The sequence below is a fragment of the Hippocampus zosterae genome, chromosome 13, assembly GCF_025434085.1.
Source record: "Hippocampus zosterae strain Florida chromosome 13, ASM2543408v3, whole genome shotgun sequence".
NCBI classification, from domain to species: Eukaryota; Metazoa; Chordata; class Actinopteri; order Syngnathiformes; family Syngnathidae; genus Hippocampus; species Hippocampus zosterae.
This window is the reverse complement of record NC_067463.1, coordinates 11,322,867-11,340,298: the sequence shown is the minus strand read 5'-3', so window position 1 is coordinate 11,340,298 and position 17,432 is coordinate 11,322,867. Positions and strand designations below refer to the sequence as shown.

The 17,432-nt window shown below is 41.1% G+C and overlaps 2 protein-coding genes across 6 annotated transcripts; one reads left to right on the top strand and one right to left on the bottom strand.

Moving 5' to 3' along the window:
• Positions 1-22: 22 nt before the first annotated feature.
• Positions 23-11,057, bottom strand: uba6 (ubiquitin like modifier activating enzyme 6). Of its 5 annotated transcripts, XR_007966138.1 has the most exons (33): positions 10,805-11,057; positions 10,474-10,567; positions 10,222-10,316; positions 9,926-9,954; positions 9,364-9,458; positions 9,151-9,262; positions 8,997-9,077; positions 8,771-8,893; positions 8,500-8,623; positions 8,296-8,399; positions 8,142-8,204; positions 7,615-7,691; positions 7,408-7,474; positions 7,120-7,263; positions 6,879-7,025; positions 6,706-6,786; positions 6,532-6,609; positions 5,763-5,944; positions 5,532-5,637; positions 5,346-5,435; positions 5,169-5,249; positions 4,942-5,070; positions 4,364-4,415; positions 4,224-4,287; positions 4,063-4,132; positions 3,887-3,958; positions 3,681-3,804; positions 2,987-3,180; positions 2,744-2,871; positions 2,089-2,176; positions 1,907-2,001; positions 636-1,146; positions 23-589 (listed from the first exon to the last, which is right to left on the bottom strand). XR_007966138.1 is itself a non-coding variant. In XM_052084246.1 (32 exons), the coding sequence occupies exons 2-32, from the start codon at positions 10,512-10,514 to the stop codon at positions 1,005-1,007; spliced, it is 3,078 nt and encodes a 1,025-aa protein (XP_051940206.1). In that variant the 5' UTR covers positions 10,515-10,567; positions 10,805-11,057; the 3' UTR covers positions 23-1,004. The 5 variants fall into 5 exon arrangements, 3 of the variants coding, with proteins under 3 accessions (XP_051940206.1, XP_051940208.1, XP_051940207.1); XM_052084246.1 differs by having other exon boundaries at positions 23-1,146; XM_052084248.1 differs by having other exon boundaries at positions 23-1,146; positions 11,018-11,041.
• A 1,154-nt stretch (positions 11,058-12,211) lies between these two features.
• Positions 12,212-15,810, top strand: grhprb (glyoxylate reductase/hydroxypyruvate reductase b). Its single transcript, XM_052084562.1, has 9 exons — positions 12,212-12,457; positions 12,816-12,949; positions 13,028-13,100; positions 13,626-13,742; positions 13,856-13,944; positions 14,027-14,131; positions 14,236-14,371; positions 14,645-14,775; positions 15,590-15,810. Exons 1-9 carry the CDS (start codon positions 12,285-12,287, stop codon positions 15,709-15,711), a joined length of 1,080 nt encoding a protein of 359 aa, XP_051940522.1. The 5' UTR covers positions 12,212-12,284; the 3' UTR covers positions 15,712-15,810.
• Positions 15,811-17,432: the final 1,622 nt, after the last annotated feature.

The window sequence follows — 17,432 nt, the reverse complement described above, 5'->3', positions numbered from 1 at the left end:
TAAACAAAACGAGACTTGCAGGTTTAACAGGCTGAAAAATCACATTTTAATTGAACCACCGAATGAATGTCACTAGAACTAACGGTATCAGCATTGCCCATTGACAGGTTTGATTTGATTTGAAAATAATGTGGTACAGACCTTTGAGTAAAAAGTGGAAGGAACCACCTGTTTGTTTGAGGAGGTGGAATTCAATGCCACATTATTTTTCTTCCAACAATCCCTCTTCAAAATACTATATACAGGAAAGCTTCCAACATACATGATGTACAGCACTTTGAGGACTTTTAGCCGGACAATTAATCAACACAAAAACAGACACCAAGTCAGCATGGAGTAAATAAATGCGACATCAGGACGCTTGGGAAAACAAATTCAGAATAAAAATCTAGAAAATGTTGCTTGTGATCCGAGAAGGGATAGCAGCATGATGCCACCTCAAGTCCGTCTACAATTAATAAATAAGCATTGAGGTGGAGCAACAACGATGATCAAACAATGCTTGGAAACGTGTTGCACTGACTTAGGTACAAGTGTGGCTAAATGGGCAAACAACGGGCATGTATGGCGGCACTTCCACTGATATAACCTCTCAAAATAACAGGCATGTATGGCGGCATTTCCACTGATATAACCTCTAAAGTGTAAACTGGCTTTAAATCTGGCCCAACAGCTTGTCACACATGAGAAAAGTGTGGTTGTGTGGTGTCTACAAGGTTTTGTAATTTTTTTAAAATCCAGCTTTAGTAACACAAAAAGGGGTCTTAAGGCATCAACACAGGCGGTGCTGTCCACTTTATTATCACGAGTAAAAAACTAAACAAAAAGAGAGAACATACTGTATGTACAGAAATACAGTTAAGTGCTACCCAGCGACCTTCATATTCCTATGTTTGGATCAGAGGAAAGAAAACCAGGAACCAAGGCTGAGGAGGAGTGTGTGCTGCGACCACTTCCTGGTCATTCTGACGCCGTACATGAAGGTGACAAGAAGTGGGACGTTGTCAGGGCATGTGATCATCGGGGCTGAAGAAGTACCTGACGGGAGGACCGGCGAGATCTTCGTCTTCGGCTCTCTCTGGAGCAAATGAGACCGTGAGATCAACGTATTGGCGGCCCGCCGATGGCTTTATCAGCTTCTGCATCCTGCACGTACAAAACACGGGTTGCCATTTTGAATCGTTATGCATGTCTCCAGTAAGAAGGATATAATTGTATTTAATTGAAACATGTTTGTTGTTTTTGTCTTTCTCCTTTGTCCTTTCTACATACATTCTTGCTGCTGGAGGCTGTAAATTTCCCCAGTGTGGGACGAATAAAGGATATCTTATCTTAAACTTTAAACTTTATTATCAATGAGGGTTCAATGCTCTACAGGTTGAACAATTCTGCTACTTAAAAAAAGCTTCATTAACATAAAAAGTGAAAAAAACCCCAGCTTTCCTGGTTTGTCAACCACTGTAATAACTAACAGATTTTGACATGTCCATTATATGGGACAAAAATGTTTGAAGTAGTAGACAAGTTTAGGCTCGTCCGGGATGCTGAAGGTGAAAAGTCGCTAGAAGTAGTTATTATGTCCTGTCATCCACTCTCGATTCAGTCCACGAGTATCCAGCAGCAAAGGTAAAAGTTGTGTCAAACAGGAAATGCACAACTCTGTCGTCATCAGTTTCTGGCGGCCGCCTGAAGCCAGCACGGACTGTCAGGCTGGGTGACCACAGAGGGAGCCTCGGCTGTGTCTGTCATTCAAACTTAAAAACAAAAATCTAATAATATCTCTCGGACAGTTTTAAAATGACTGTCAAATTTAGATTTACGGACACCCAAAAAAGGTAACCTCTAATTAAAATTTGCTGTTTTCCAGTGTTGCAAAGAAATAAACGTTTCTCAATGTAGCACTCACGTCAGTTTAAGTCTCTTTGAATGTCCTGGTATCACAGGCACATACAGCATCTTCACACCGTAGACGACCATTATGGGTTCAATTCCATACTTCTCCTGAAATAAAGAAAAGCACATAACCATTGAAGAAAGTTCAGAATAAACGGGAAAAAAACTGCAAAAATGTGAGTGAGTGTTTCTGACCCTGACTGCATTCATGAAGTCAGACAAGGTGAAGTCCTCATGACCTCTGATAGTCCAGCAGTCCCAGATGGAAAAGTAGATGTTCTCCCTGAAAGACATCATGAGGATGTCACAACATTACTGCTCACTTTTCGAAATTGCTTGTCCTTATTTGAGTCACCGCGGGTGAGCTGGAGTTTCTCTCTCAGAAGACTTTGAGGCCGAGAGGCAGGGTGCACTCAGCATGTTTTTTGGGGCAGAATGTGTGAGCGATAACCCAATACGCGCAAACCATTTCTCCATCATGTTGCCCTTAAGACGCTCTGTGACACCATCGATCCAAACTGAGTATTATTCTAAGCAGGCGGTAAACGATGGATTGAGCCTTGTCAGCAATTCAAGTCACAGTATTAATTGTGTTTCCAACATCATCCACTAATGTATTAATTGCCGTAAAGAAAAATATGTAAGGGAATGCAACAAACATTTACCAACACCCTCACAACATACAACAACAGTTCAGCATAATGGCACTTTCACTTATAGTGACCTTAAGAGACTAGTATAATTTGTTCAGTGAACACGATTGTATCGCAAAAATCCTCATTCCACATTGAAATGAATGGAAATGCAATTAATTCGCCGCATATGTGAATAAGAACCCGAACGGTGGTACCTGATGAGTGCCCGCTTGACAGCCGCTGGCTCAGTGAAGACTACTACAGGGAGGGCCAAGTTGAAAAAGCAGTTTTTCAAAGATTCAAAGCCAAAGCCTCCAACTATCTTGATCAGCTCCAGGGCCACCTAAGCCATAACAAGTAGTTGAATGGATGACAATCAGGCACCGAATTGTGTTACCATTCTGAACAGAACTTCATGCTATTTTGAGATGGACCGTTGAATTAAGGGATCTTCTCACCAGTCCAGCCACAGCTGCTGTTGCCGTGGCGATAGCAGGGATGATCTTGCCGGCAATGCGTTTGGTCTTGAATCTGTCGGCGGGCTCGATGGAGTACATTTTGGCTCTAAGGGCAGACGCCGACGTGACAAAGTCCAAGTGGCCGTTGCTGTCGTCGTCCTTCTCAAACTGCAGCGGCGACATCTGCAACCTGTCTAGAGATCACATGAGAACACCACCACACTTGGAGTTAAGGAAATATATTCATTCGGTTCTAGGGCTGGGTGAGATTGTTTTAAAATTTCCATCTAATTTTTCCATTTAGCTAATTAACAAGACAAAAGGCAATATTCAATACATGTTTTGAAGGTGGCAGAAAAGCACTACATGAAGCTCTTTATCTCACTTTAACAGAGTTCCTTTGGCATATGCGACAAGATGGCCCCAAAGCAAAACTTACACACAAACAGTGTTTGAGGATACACTTGGTTTTCATGTTGCCCATGCTAACAGTCATTTTATTACCACACGCTTGAGGAACTGATACTGGTTTGCTGCATAGACCCCCACCTGTTGATTTCAGCGAGGCACCCGTGTTGTTGCCAAAACACGCAGTGGCGATTAATTGACTTCAAGCAATAACCTTGATTTCAGAATGCGGAAGTCGCCGCATCGACTTGGTGCTGATCCGCATTACAAATATCTGAAGACAAACCTGCTTTGACAAAGTCGCCAGCAATGGCATACTGTAACTGCCCGATGGCCGCTCTCTCCTCTTCGCTGCTTAGAGGCATCTTCAATTGATCAGGCTTTTTTGCCGCCTCGTCTGTCTCGATACACTGTGAAGGAGGCGATGCACCGAGATAAATTGAGTTCATTACCCGTTATGGTGAAATCCATATCAGTGACATTGAAGCATACTTTGACAGTGGGCTGGTATTTAGGGATCTTCACATGAGAGAGGATTTCAGCCACCGCCTCTTCACAGAGATCCTGAAAGGGGAAAGTGAAAACAACAATGAAGCAGTCTGTATACGTGTTGCATATTGCCGGCGTCGGGCTGAAAGCTCTTATGTCACAATGTCATATTGACTCACCTTCTCCGAGTATGGAATGTTATAAATGCCTGCAGAGAGCCGGGCCGTGCTGACAATAAAGGTGAAATGTCTGAAGGGATGAAGGGGAAAGTGAGTTGTCCAGTGGGGTAAGATAAGTTGTGCAGTACACAAGAAAGGTAACGTCAAAGCAGTTTACTCACAGGGGGTCTTTTAAGTCAAAATCGATGGGGGCTGGCGGTCTTTTGGGAGACTGCCAAAATAAACCTGACAAACGGAGACGGTGGTATGTTTGGCTGCCAAGTGTAGAATATGCTTTAATGGGAATGTGTTGAAAACTTACTTCCGTCTTTTAACCTTGTATCAAGTGGGAAAGCATGCAGAAGTTGCAGGGCCTACATGAAGAGATCATTTCAATCAAAATGTTAAAGGCGGATAGGTACACCTGCACCATCCCTAAACATATCAAGCCCAAGAGCAGTGCCAGATGTTTCACTTTCACAAAAATAATGCTCATTTTTGATATGTTCCTGATGGGTAACATGAACAAAATTATTAGGACATGTGAAAATGGCATCACTGGGAAGTGAAATGGAAGAAAATATTGAGATGGACCACTGATTTGCAATTAAATACTCCATCTCCGTTTGTGTCAACTGTCTCTGAAATCTTCTGTGCTAATTGTGTACACTTGAGCTATGCGTTAGGGTGAAGAGAGAGGCACCTCTCTGATGTTATTTATTGAGAGGAGTTTCCAATATAGAATTTCTACAGCATTGAAAATTCAACCCCCAAAAAAGCATTGTTAAATTAATGCAGGTTTCAAATCAAGTCTCAGTGCACAGTGCATGTAAAGCAAGTGGACCGAATGATTTGTGCAGTGGTTTTCAAAATAAAGACATTGTAAGAGTCCTTCCTTACCTTTCTCTTGAAATACTTTTCAAATTTCAGCCGAGCCAAGGTTATGCACTGTTCCCAACAATGAGGCCGCCTGTTAAGCAGTTTAATGACTTCAAATGAGCCCTCCAAACTTTCACCCGCCTGCATTTTCTGTGGACAAATGTAAAGAAATCATTAGAACTAAAAACAACAATAGGAAGAGAAGCACTTCATCATGAGGATTAATAACAAAAGAGTGATTTTTGCACCTGGAGCACAAATTCAGCTGATTTGTGGGTCTGCCAGAATGAGTTGTACATGGAGGGCTTCTGGACAAATGCATTCTCAAACTAGATGGTAAAGACCAAATTAGGACAATAGGATTAACAACCACCATTTTTGGTATAATGCGGGAATGAATTCTGATGAGCTTTATGGGGATCTACCTTGTCCCGGGCCCACTGGATGGTGTGCTCTATGACTGAAGGGAATGATTTGAGAGTACAGAAGGGGATTTCCTCTTCTGGGGGATCCCTCTGGTGAACAAAGTGAGGGGAGCAAAAAATTCATTCATTCTGTATCTTGAAGAAGAGTACACATTTGCAGGGAAGTGCGTCTGCAAGTACACTCACATGGCTATTGTAGGACTCAGTCAAATTTGGGACAATGATCTCCGTGTGTCCTTTCGTTCCCATGGTCCCAGAGTCCAGGAGCGCTCTCTGATTAGATACACAGCGGCTGGAAAACAACAAAATAAAAATGAATTGAGGCCCTTTAAAAGGCGCACTGTAGATCCATGTTATTATTATTATTAATTCTTGATCACCGAGACTGCTTGGAGAGCCAGACGAGTTTTGACCCACCTGTCCACATATCTCCGGGCCTCTACACTGTCCAGTGCAGTGACCACCAGGTTCAGGTGTGAGTAGAAGGAGTCATTGTAGATGCTCTCCGTGGCAGGACACACCTTATTAAGGTGAGGATCCAACTGCAGGTCTGGGTTGATCTTCAGAGTGGCTTCGGCTGCTGTAGTACTCTTTGGTTTCTGACATGAAGGAGAAAAGGAAACTTTTTGAAGTGTAGGGAGTTTGGGGAGACTGGATAGGTAACCAATATTGAGTTGGAGTTGAGTTCTCCTAAGCGTTGATGATATTATTGGACTGGAGGTGGGGAAATCCCTATCTTCCTTGCAATTGTATATTGAGGAACATTGTCCTGAAACGGTTCGACTATTTCAACACACAATTATTCACAGAGGTGAACCTCGCCCCATTTTTGCTTGTTAATGATTGAACAATTCCCCACTCCTTTTATACCCAATCATGGCACCCACCTGTTCCCAGTCAGCCCGTACACCTGTGGGATGCTCCAAACAGTTGGTTTTTTTGCCACCCATCCAAGCTTTTTTGTCACATGTTTTAGCCATTACATTCATCATTACTTGCTACAAACACAAAGGTTTATTGTTTTCAAGATTAACTATTTTGTCTTTGGAGTGTATTCAATTAAATGTGGGTTGAACATGTTTTTTTTTTAATGTTTAACATATCGTTGTTATTGGGTTTGTACGAGATTAAAAACAAAAGGAAAATATATAGAAAACGTCTAGGCTAATCGAAATAATCATCTCACCTGTATATGCTGTGGTCTGAAAAGAAACTGTCTATTGAGGTTGGACTTTTCTATGAGGTCTGGATCTGTGATACACACCTGAAGACAAATATGGAATAATAATTTTTCATATAGTAAAGAAAATCATTGCATGACAGATATGTCGTTAAAACCAAACAGAAGTAAAGTGTCCACCTGGCCCGAGCTCTGAGTCAAACCCACTCCGAGCAGGGCAAAGTTTTTCAGCATTTCACAGCCTATGGCGCCGCAGCCCACCTGCAAAGGTGGAAATGGGGGCATGAATTTTAAATTGATCTGAATATGACCGTGCTAACATTTTTACTTAATTAAGAGCTGGAAAAACCTACCATGAAGACCCTGAGCTTGTGCAGTTCCCCACACAATGATTTACCAATACAAGCTCGCAGTCCATCATAACGGTCTCCTCGAGGAAGAAACTCTTCAGCAGGCAGATTCTGAAGTGGCTTTACTATCTCAATGGCATCAAGATAAAACTGCACCAAAAACAAGTAGACTCAATATACACATAGCCGACAAGATCACGTCAGAGTGCCAAATCCAAATGAGATATTACAGTATGACGCCTACCCATTGCTGCAGGGGTGCAAACTTCCCAGTGATGGCTTTAAGAACCTCCTGACTGGCAAGGCCTCCTACAGCAGCCGATAGTGGAGGAAGCGTCCCCCTCGCAGTCCTCGAGAGCCATTGCACCAACTCTGCATTCACAGGAGCCTAAATATAGAGAGGCAGGAATAGCAACATCAGCAAGGTAAGATTAGCTAACATTTTATAGGCTTTATGTCTACAGGAATGACCTGAAACTCACAAAATACTTCTTTCAAAAAACATGTTTGGGATTGTGGTGGGTCCACTTACGCTGTTCCTAAGTGTGGCATTCACTTCCTCAGTTAATTTCAGGAGAGTCTCGGTGTCCTGTAAACAGCTGGTGGCATACAGTGAATTCTGTCATGAATTACCGTAACAAAGCCCAACACCTTTGTGTGTGTGTGTGTGTGTGTGTGCGCGCGCACACTGAAATGTTCCATACAAAAGGCAGATTGGACACAGAAAAGTTTTGATTACCCAGTGTTGGGAAGTCTATTGTGCTGTTCCTGAAAGGTGTCCAGAGCCAACATGGCAGCATGGATCTGTAGTGGTGCCTAATAGGAAGGTGGCAAGCAAATTTTGGTGAGGCTGCAGCAGAAGTAAATGTTATGTTTCTGGTTACGTTTACTTATTATCATCAATACAGTGGGCCACAACAGATTCGCAAATTCACTGATTTTGTTTTGGAATCTATCCTCCACTTAATTCCTGTTTTTGTGCTCCACTTGGAGCCAAGGAACTCTGTTCAAGTGAGTTGAGTTGCCATATGCAGACAAAATGAGTGTTTTGTCACCATCTTACCAATTATGACCAATTTTAATCCTTTTTGGGGTCAGTTATTTGTGAATCTTTGTACGGACAGGCACATCTCCTGAAAAATGTGGGAAACTCTATCCCAATATTTTGGGGAAAAGACAGGGTGTAGTGCTTCTGTGCGACTAAAAAGAGATTGCAAGTTGTATTATACACCACAGTACAACCCCAACACCTGTGGTTCAAGTCACCTCTGGTTTACTGAAGTCTGGAGTCAAGACCTGAGGATCCCACAGCTGTCTCTCAAGTGGTTCCTAAAATGTTATGGAGATGTTCAGAGAAAAAAAACCACAATTGTATTTTTCTTAATTATTAACCATTATTTATTCGATACTTTTGACTTACAAACGAGTGTATCTTTGGGGTCTTCACAAGGACAAAGAAACCCCCATGTGCATATTCTTGTAGATGGGATGTATCTCCTATTGCAAAACTGTGAGGGGAAAGGACTAAAGATAGACAAGTAAAACAACACATTTCTCACTCATCTTCACAATCATAACAGCTTCTGCAGAAAAAAAAACAGCCTTGCCAGAAATAATACAATACCTGAAACCTGTCTTGCAGTGCCATTGAGTTCCACCATGCCATTGACTTCTCTGAAAACGACACTCTCGCCAGTCTGGAGCCCATGAGGCTGGTTGTCCAGGCAGGTGACTACACCAGGATTGTCCTGAGCGGAAAATTATTGAAATAAATAATGAGATATTTCTCCAACAGTTTGTAGCCCTAATGGGGTACTATTGAGCAACAATGGTCAAAAAACAAATTTGTCCTCCAAATTCACTCTGAACATTTGGTTGAAAACTTAACCGCTCACCTGAGTGATGCTCTGGATGAAAATCTCCTTTGGTTCTTCCCCTGTGGGATCCAACACTTCAAATTCTTCTCCGAAATCACAGAACACCCGCACGCAGATGCCATATGTGTCACATGCAATGAACTGCGGAGACAGTGTAGTTTGTGTTAACATTTCACAGACTGTGTTTGAAATGCATTTGTAGGACAGCCATCAGTTTTTGCTTGATTGCGTTTAAAAGGCCTACTCTGATAGGAGGGCGCTGTGAGCGGCAAAACTCGTTCACTCTCTTCAGCAGGCTCAGTCTGGCTTCAGTTAGAATCACACACTAGGAAAAAAAATAGTTGTCAGATATTAAACATAGCGATTTCATTTATTCTATTCGGTGCACCTGCACTTACCTGATACTTTTGGAGAAAGCTGAGATCAGTGTTGTCATCCAGAGCAGAGATGGATTTGTCAACATGGACATAAGGGTTCAATTCTGCAACTCGGGGGCAAACTGCTTCTGCCCTTAAGAAAGGATTTTAAAATAAGATATAAAAGCTTGGCATGGATGGACATCACTCTGATGTGTGAGAAAAGATGAATGGCTCGTGTCTGACGCCCATTACCTTTTCCGCTGGCTCAACACATCCTCTTTGTGAATAAAGAAGTTCGAGCCCAGATCCCAGGTTTCACACTGCTTTGTGTCATGGAGGGTGACTGCCTGCACAATACAGAACATACTGTACACTACATTCTCATAATGTCTAAACAATTGCAGCAATGAGAATTTCTTTTCCACAAGATATCGATGATATTCATCCATTTTCAATACCGCTTGTTACAATTAGACTCGTGGGTAAGCTGGAGCTTATGGTCGATGAGAGGTGGGGTACACCCTAGACTGTTCCCCAGACAATCACAGGGCACACACAGAATAGACAACCAACCATTCACGCTCACACCTAGGAACAATTATTTGTCTTTACTTGACCTAACAAGCACATTTTAGGGTGTGGTCAGAAGCCATAGCGCGAAAAGGCAAGCAAGCACAAGGAGAACATGCAAACTTCACACAGGCAGGCTTGATTGAACCCATGCAGAACCTCTTGACTGTGGGTCAGAAGTGTTAATCACTACTCCCAACAGCTGTGCAATATTACCCAAGTTAAACATTAAGAGAGTGCCTACCTTCACACCAGCCAGGACAATGTTCTTTGCTGTGAAAAAGCACATCTATTGTCAAATCTCCAGTTGCTTGTTCATGATTGTAGAAGAGACAGTGGACACTTCATTGGGTACACTAGCACAATTCAATGATAAAATAAAACAGCTTTTTATACTGAGCAACAGCATTATCGATGCAAGGCAGAATCTTTGATACGGCTATTGTATTGGGGTTATCCAACACAATCTCACAATTGTGCAGGCGCAACTAATGCTGTGATCAGCAAATGTACATATATTACAATGTTGTGATAGAGTACCTATCTCTATTCCCAGCCCTCCCAATCCACTGAGAAAGACTGCAGACTGGGCCATCTGGTGCATGGCACTGTCTCCCAACACATAGCGCTGGCGACTAGACAGAAGGGGAAAGTGAGCAGAACAGTAAGATGCTTTTTATATGACAGTATTAACCCAAAGCATTGCTCTTGCCAGTTCTGTAATATAGCATTGAGGTCATTTGAATCCCCATCAACAGTCAATAACTTGCGTTTTCTGATGACACCACTTGCCTGTAAAGAGAGTCGTCTATTTCCATCGAGTCTTCAGCCATGCTGGGAGGGGAAGAGGTGTGGAAATCAACTGCTTGAGAGATAAAGGTGCGACCTATAAAAACCCAGAGTGACCAGATGACCTGTTAACATATGTTGCTGCTTCTAATTGAAAAAAAAAATACAGCTATAACGCACCGTGGTTGTAGCTGAATGGCTAACTACGTCAGCTGACTGTACTTATCGTTAAAGTGGTATTTACCCAATACGGACCTCTTGCAGACTATCGAAACAGCACATATTTACCCGATACAAAACACAAAATATGTATGAAAGAACATAGCTCAGAAACATCTTTTTGAGTTGCTGTAGCTAGCTATCGTAGTGCGAGTGCCTGACACCGGTGACGAGCACCGACATGGAGCATGGCAAAACTAGTTGAAAGTGCTGACGCATGTGTCATATAGTCTCGCTGCCAACGGAGGCATCTGTTAACGTCTTGCTAATTCCGAAACAATTTTAAAAACGTTGTTAAAACTATTACGATGAAGAAAATCTTTCATACGTAGAGTAATCAGAGTGCGTGGGGAGCGGTGTTGAGTAAATGGTTGTGATTGGTTAGAAATTTGGAACGTTTCCGGGTCACAAGATCACGTGATCGGGACCGTCGAATGATCTCGCCAAAGTAAAATTCTGACGACAAACGGTTGACGGTTTTGTGGTGCGCTGTAATCAAAGACCTACTAATATTGAATTAAAGAGCGATTCCAAATAGCGTTCGCCTTGCTCCTAAAAAAACGACATCCAAGGATCAATAACCTCTGACTTCAAAACATATTTGTCCTCTTTCCTTTATTATAAACAATAAATTAGATACACCTTACTTTAAAAAAATGTCAATTGATTTTTTTCTTCAATTGTATGTATCATTTTTAAATTATGGACGTGCTTTGTTCATTATAAGGATTAGGAATTCGTTAAGATATACAGTACACGCTGCACAGTAAACACTCGTATTTAAAAAAAACGATTTTTATTTTTTATTTAATGACGTGACGAAACAATAATGCAAATGAATCATCCTTTTTCTTTTTCTGACAACAAATGAATACAAAGCACTCTAAAGCGCGTTTCTGTAAAAACCACAAGAGTGTGCCACAGCAATAAAATGCAATTTTAAAATAAATCATATCAGTGTCAATCAAAACTAAGCATTATTGTATTGTCGTGTTTATTATTTATGTAATGAGAGTAAGGCTTTGGCATAGGTCTTACTTTGGAGCTCATCGGATTTTGAAGCAGTACCCAAAGTTGAGTTTAGTGATTCCACAACAGGATATTACCAGCAGCCACACACATGCTCAAAGTCAAAGCAAATACATGTTTTTTTTTTTTGTTTTGTGTGTGTTCTGTTTGATAACGTGAGATTGCAAAACTATCGTCACGGCCAAACTTTTGGAATTTGGTATCTTTCCTGTTTAAAGAGGCAAAGTTCAACAATCAAGTGAAACATTTACATTGTCCTGAGTCCTGACACTCATTAAGACTGTATAGGGGAGAAGCGAGTCAAATGTTGTTCCTAATCAATTCAAAATTCTCCCCATATGTGTGTCAAATACAATTACTGTACTCTATAATATTGCTTAATGCTGAAAACATGATAGAATCACATTCACCTTCAGACTCTAGAGACATCCTCCCTCTAATCATATTGGCCAGTGATCTGCAGACACCTCCCACTCAACCAGAGGCCAAGTCTGCACGCAGCCGGTACACAACCTCAAAGTGCCAGCGAACTCTCCCCTCCCCTGTGGTTTTTCTTTCTGTTGGCAATGTGGTGCAGTCGTGTAGCACTGCGTCAGCTCCAGCGGGCCACTGTCAAGCCGCTGGCACTCACTGGGGCTCCAGTAGGCTTCATACAGAGGGACATGTCAACTCTACCACGGGTGTACGTCACTCGCCAGATCCCACCAGAGGGCCTGAAGATCCTTCACGAATCTGGACAGTGAGTGATCCAGCATCCTGTAAACTTATTGCTGCCGTATCTATAAGGAATATTGGAGGTGGTCAACTTTTCATATCACATAGCACCTTGAATAATTCAATCAGTGGAGTTTATTGTGGGGGAGGGGAGACATGGGTGCTGTTTGTCATCCAGTAGGTGAGATAAGACATGTAGACTCAAGGGTATCTCCACATGTGACTGAAATAAAAACACTCCTATACATACTATACTAAATACAATACATACAAAAAAGTCATTATTTTGACTCGATTGGTTTGATTTCACTTGACATGTTTCTTTTGTAAAAAAAAAAAAAATCATCGGTATGAAATAATGAAAAAGATCTGTATTTTCCCAGGGTACAATTTGAGCTATGGGATTCTGATGATGTACCAGTACCAAGGAAGGAGCTTCTTCAGAAGGTCAAAGGTGTTGATGCTCTCCTCTGTGTCCTGACCGAGAAGATAGATGCCGAACTGTTGGATGCTGCAGGTTTGGGGACTGCCCACGCTCAACGTAAATGATCTCACACACTTTCAACACACATGAATGTTCGGGTTTTTCCTCCAGGTCCGAACCTGAAGGTTCTAAGCACCATGTCTGTGGGCTTTGACCACCTCTCTCTGGAGGAGCTGAAGAGAAGGTGATTCTGATGTCACACAATCCTCAAAGCCATTATGTCAGCATTTAGAAAACTGCACTATTGGATCCCTATGCCACCTACTGGCAGTATTCTGCGCACTACCCAGACGTAAAGACTAGTCAGATTGATTCCCTGCCAGTCCTCCCAATTATCATGAATAGTTGACATCTATAGATGTCAATGGCAGTGAAAATTACTGTCATGTTCTAAAAGAAAAAAGAAACAAGGAATACCCAAGTCAATATGATTTGTTCTTTTCTAGCCCTCAAGTCTTAGCAAAAGTGTGGCATTCTAAAAGACTTAGCCGTTTAAAAGCAGGGTTCAATATTAACAGTAGCCCAACAGCCCGAGGCGAGCTAGGAGGAAAGATTGGTAACAGAGAATGTTCAAAGTTTAGGATAATGTCATACTTAATGAAGGAACCTGATGATAGTATTAGTAATATTAGTAGTGGTAGTAGTTGTAGTAGTAGTAATAATAATAAACATAATAGTGATCTTTTAATATGGATGTGTGTCCATGCAGAGGAATCCGTGTGGGTTACACACCCGACGTTCTGACAGATGCCGTCGCTGAACTGACTGTAGCTCTGCTGTTAGCAACTTCTAGGAGACTCATCGAGGCCACACACGAAGCAAAGACGTAATTTGCATGCACGCACGCACACACACACATGCACACACACACACACACTTTTGCATTTCCTCAAATCTATCGTGCACACATTGTAAGCTGCCTTTTAACCTTTGCTTCAGTGGAGGTTGGGGGACATGGAGAACTCTGTGGCTGTGTGGACATGAGCTGGCAAACAGCACTGTGGGTATTTTAGGCCTGGGGAGGATTGGTGAGAACTCCAGACAACAAACATGTCAACCTATCTCAAATATTTTGGATCGTCTAACTCAAATGTGTGTTTGGTTCTTAAGGTGTGGCCATTGCTGAACGCCTGGCTCCATTTAAAGTGAAAAAGTTCATCTACACTGACATGTCTCCCCGGCCCGATCTGGCCAGTGACATTAACGCAGAGTATGGTAAGAACCAGTCTGGTACCTTTTAACTTGGGAATTCTGAATACTCTTTATGGAATTTTGTCAAGGTGCTCTCCTGTGAATTACTACTGATCACTTTGCTCTAGTGTCTTTTGATGAGCTGGCAAAGCAGTCCGATTTCCTATTGGCGTGTTGTGCTTTAACACCTGTAACACATGAAATCTGCAACAAGAAACTTTTCTCCAAGATGAAAAAAAATTCCATCTTCATCAACACAAGCAGGTAAGACAGAAACAATTTTCAACTGAAATAAGAACACATACCTAATACTAGGCGAGGTAGCGTTATTTATATATGGCACATTTCATACACACGGCAACTCAATGTGCTTCACACAAGCAAAGACACAACACCTAAAAGCATTTACAAACACAACAGTTAACAACATTCAGAAGCAAAGTTGAGAAAGCACAAGTCCAAAACTGAACAAAAATTACTAAACCAACCCAAACCATTCAGTGATTTGATGAAACCAAACAGTTATTGTTGTTGAAGGGGCGGCGTGGTGAATCAAAACGACCTATACGAGGCATTGGCCACTAATCAGATTGCTGGCGCGGGATTAGACGTGACCGTCCCTGAGCCCCTACCAACTGACCATCCACTGTTCACCCTCAAAAACTGTGGTAAGTTTATGATTGTTCATGGTTGTGGCATAAGCTGTGAGAAATCATCAGGTGTGCAACACGAAATGAAGCTTTATTTTTTTCCATATAATTGCTAAGAAATTTTTTGGGTTATGACAAGAGAGGCTGGAACAGATAAATGACATTTTGATTCACTTAGTGGACAAAGATGATTTCAGATCTCAGTGCTTTGAGTTTGCAGAGTGAAATAACTAATATCTCAAGAAAGACGCAACTGTATCTGGCACAACAATTAAATGTTCTTCCACTAGATACTAGAAATTACAATTACGGTAGCTGTTGCCATTTACATCGCAGAATAATAGCTTCGTGTTGCACTAAACAGGCCAAGAGTTCACACAAATTTGTGAGTAAATTAAGACGAGGTCGTCATTATTTCAGTGTATTTTTTCCCTTTTTTTTGGTGGCATCCCTTGAGATTTTTCTATTTAGCATATGGGAAATAATTTTTAAAAGTCTTCCACTTATATATATATATATATATATATATATATATATATATATATATATATATATATATATATATATATATATATATATATATATATATATATATATATATATATATATATAGTGCGTGCGTGTGTGTGTGTAGAGAAGAACTTGAGCCCTCACTTTATTGTGGGCTCTTCCCTCTATCAGATCCAACATCAGTGACGTCTGTCCTCACACGATGGACTAAAATTCCCAGACACACACCAAAATAATGCTCAGATGCCTCAATATTATTTGTCAACATATTCAATTCCTAGCCTGCCCGCAATTATGTCCCTCGTGTCTGTTCCTTCGACAGTGATTTTGCCACACATCGCCAGTGCCTCCTACAGCACCCGTAACGCCATGTCCAGCCTGGCGGCAAACAACCTCCTGCTTGGCCTCCGGGGTGAACCAATGCTCAAAGAGCTAAAACTGTGAGCTGGAACTGTTTTTGCCCAGGAGAACTGGCAAAAAAATAATACTGAAGCAGACGCTCATAATAGCATTTCAAATAAAAGTTGCTCATTAAAAAAAAAACGAATAATTTTTTTGTCAAAAATCACAAACAATTCAACTTTCATTGTTTTAGTTTTTTGTTTATTCATGTGCATGTATAGTTTTCTTTTTTTTTTTTTAATTCAGAGTGCATGTACTACTGAATGGACAATCAACAAGACCCCTTGGCTGTCTATACTGTATGGTCACGCTATGTTAACATCAAAGAGAACAAAAACAAGAAATACTGACAGTTTGGCCTCAATCAACAAAAGCTTTTTCATCGCAAAGACCCTAAGGCATAAACCAGAATCATCAATTTAGTCTCAACAGAAAAAAACCTAAGTTTGTATCTTGTTAAGTTTAGAAGCATATGAAGACTCTGGCACTCAAATGAGGAAGTTAAGTTTGTGCGACGCAGGCACCAGAGCTGTCAAATCGAGGTCCAGAAAATAAAAAACCCTGCCACAGTTTGGCTTTAGCACAGGCACTTCTACTCAACCAGCAGGTACCTTTTGTGGCGAATATTACATTTTCAAAAATATTCAGGGTTCGGTTCAGATTTTTGAATGCTTTCGATAATATTTCCAAATTCTCATAGGAACACATTCATTGTAATGGCTCCTCAGTACGAAGAAGGTGCACAATAGGAATGATTGTAATTCTCACAGAGCGTTCAGTGATCCCGCCCCAAAAAATTGGTTTTAATCGACTATTTCTTAAAATCTCCATTTCAGTTCACTCATGTAACACTGACTAAATATGATTTCTACTCAACAAGTCTGCTCAGATTTACAACATGGCAGAGCCCTGCCATGGTTAATAAGGTTCTGTGATTTTAATGATGGATAAGAAACAACAAGCATTGGACAATTAGTCAACAGGTCACAGGCAGATATGTTAACACTTATAATTGTTTCAAATACTGTAAAATAAATATGAAAAGTCAATGATTTTCCCTCTTTTTTTCATTATAAGGTCACAAAAGTTGGCAGACGAATGCAACAAAACTGCCCACCCTAACAGCCATAATTAAAAGGAGACGTTCACAATCACTGTTATTTACTACTGTATAGATGTCATGATTTGGCTTTGTAACACGTGCGCAATGTGAGATGCATAAGACACGTTTAAAAGCACTGAAATGAAGCCAAGTGAACATTTACACATAGCCTTAACTTTCTATAAGAAAAAAATGATACATTGATCTACAAATGCTTGATAATTACATTTCAGAAATCTTGCTGAATGGCAGTTTTCTTACACGCAGCGCAGAAAAATTGCTCTTTCAATCCCAATCAGTATCAATTAAGGGTAGTCATACTTGTGACTGCAAATTAAGGTGCGCTTAGATTTCACAGTGAAATGTGATCATTCCTACTACAGTACATACCTTGACTGGACAGGTGCGCTTCTCTGGTGGCTAGAAGTCCCATTAGTGGACTGAAAAGTCAAAGCTGAAAGCGTATCTCTTGGCACTTGGAATTCAGTTGATTTTGACGTATCTTCTCTGGGCTGTATGTAAAACTTGGTTTCGCAATGAACAGGGAGATACATTGTCTAACGATGTGACTTCATAGGCCAATAATCATGACATTTTATCAGTCCTGTTTTGACATTAGCACATCTTTCTTTAACTTTGTTCGGGACAACATAACGACTTC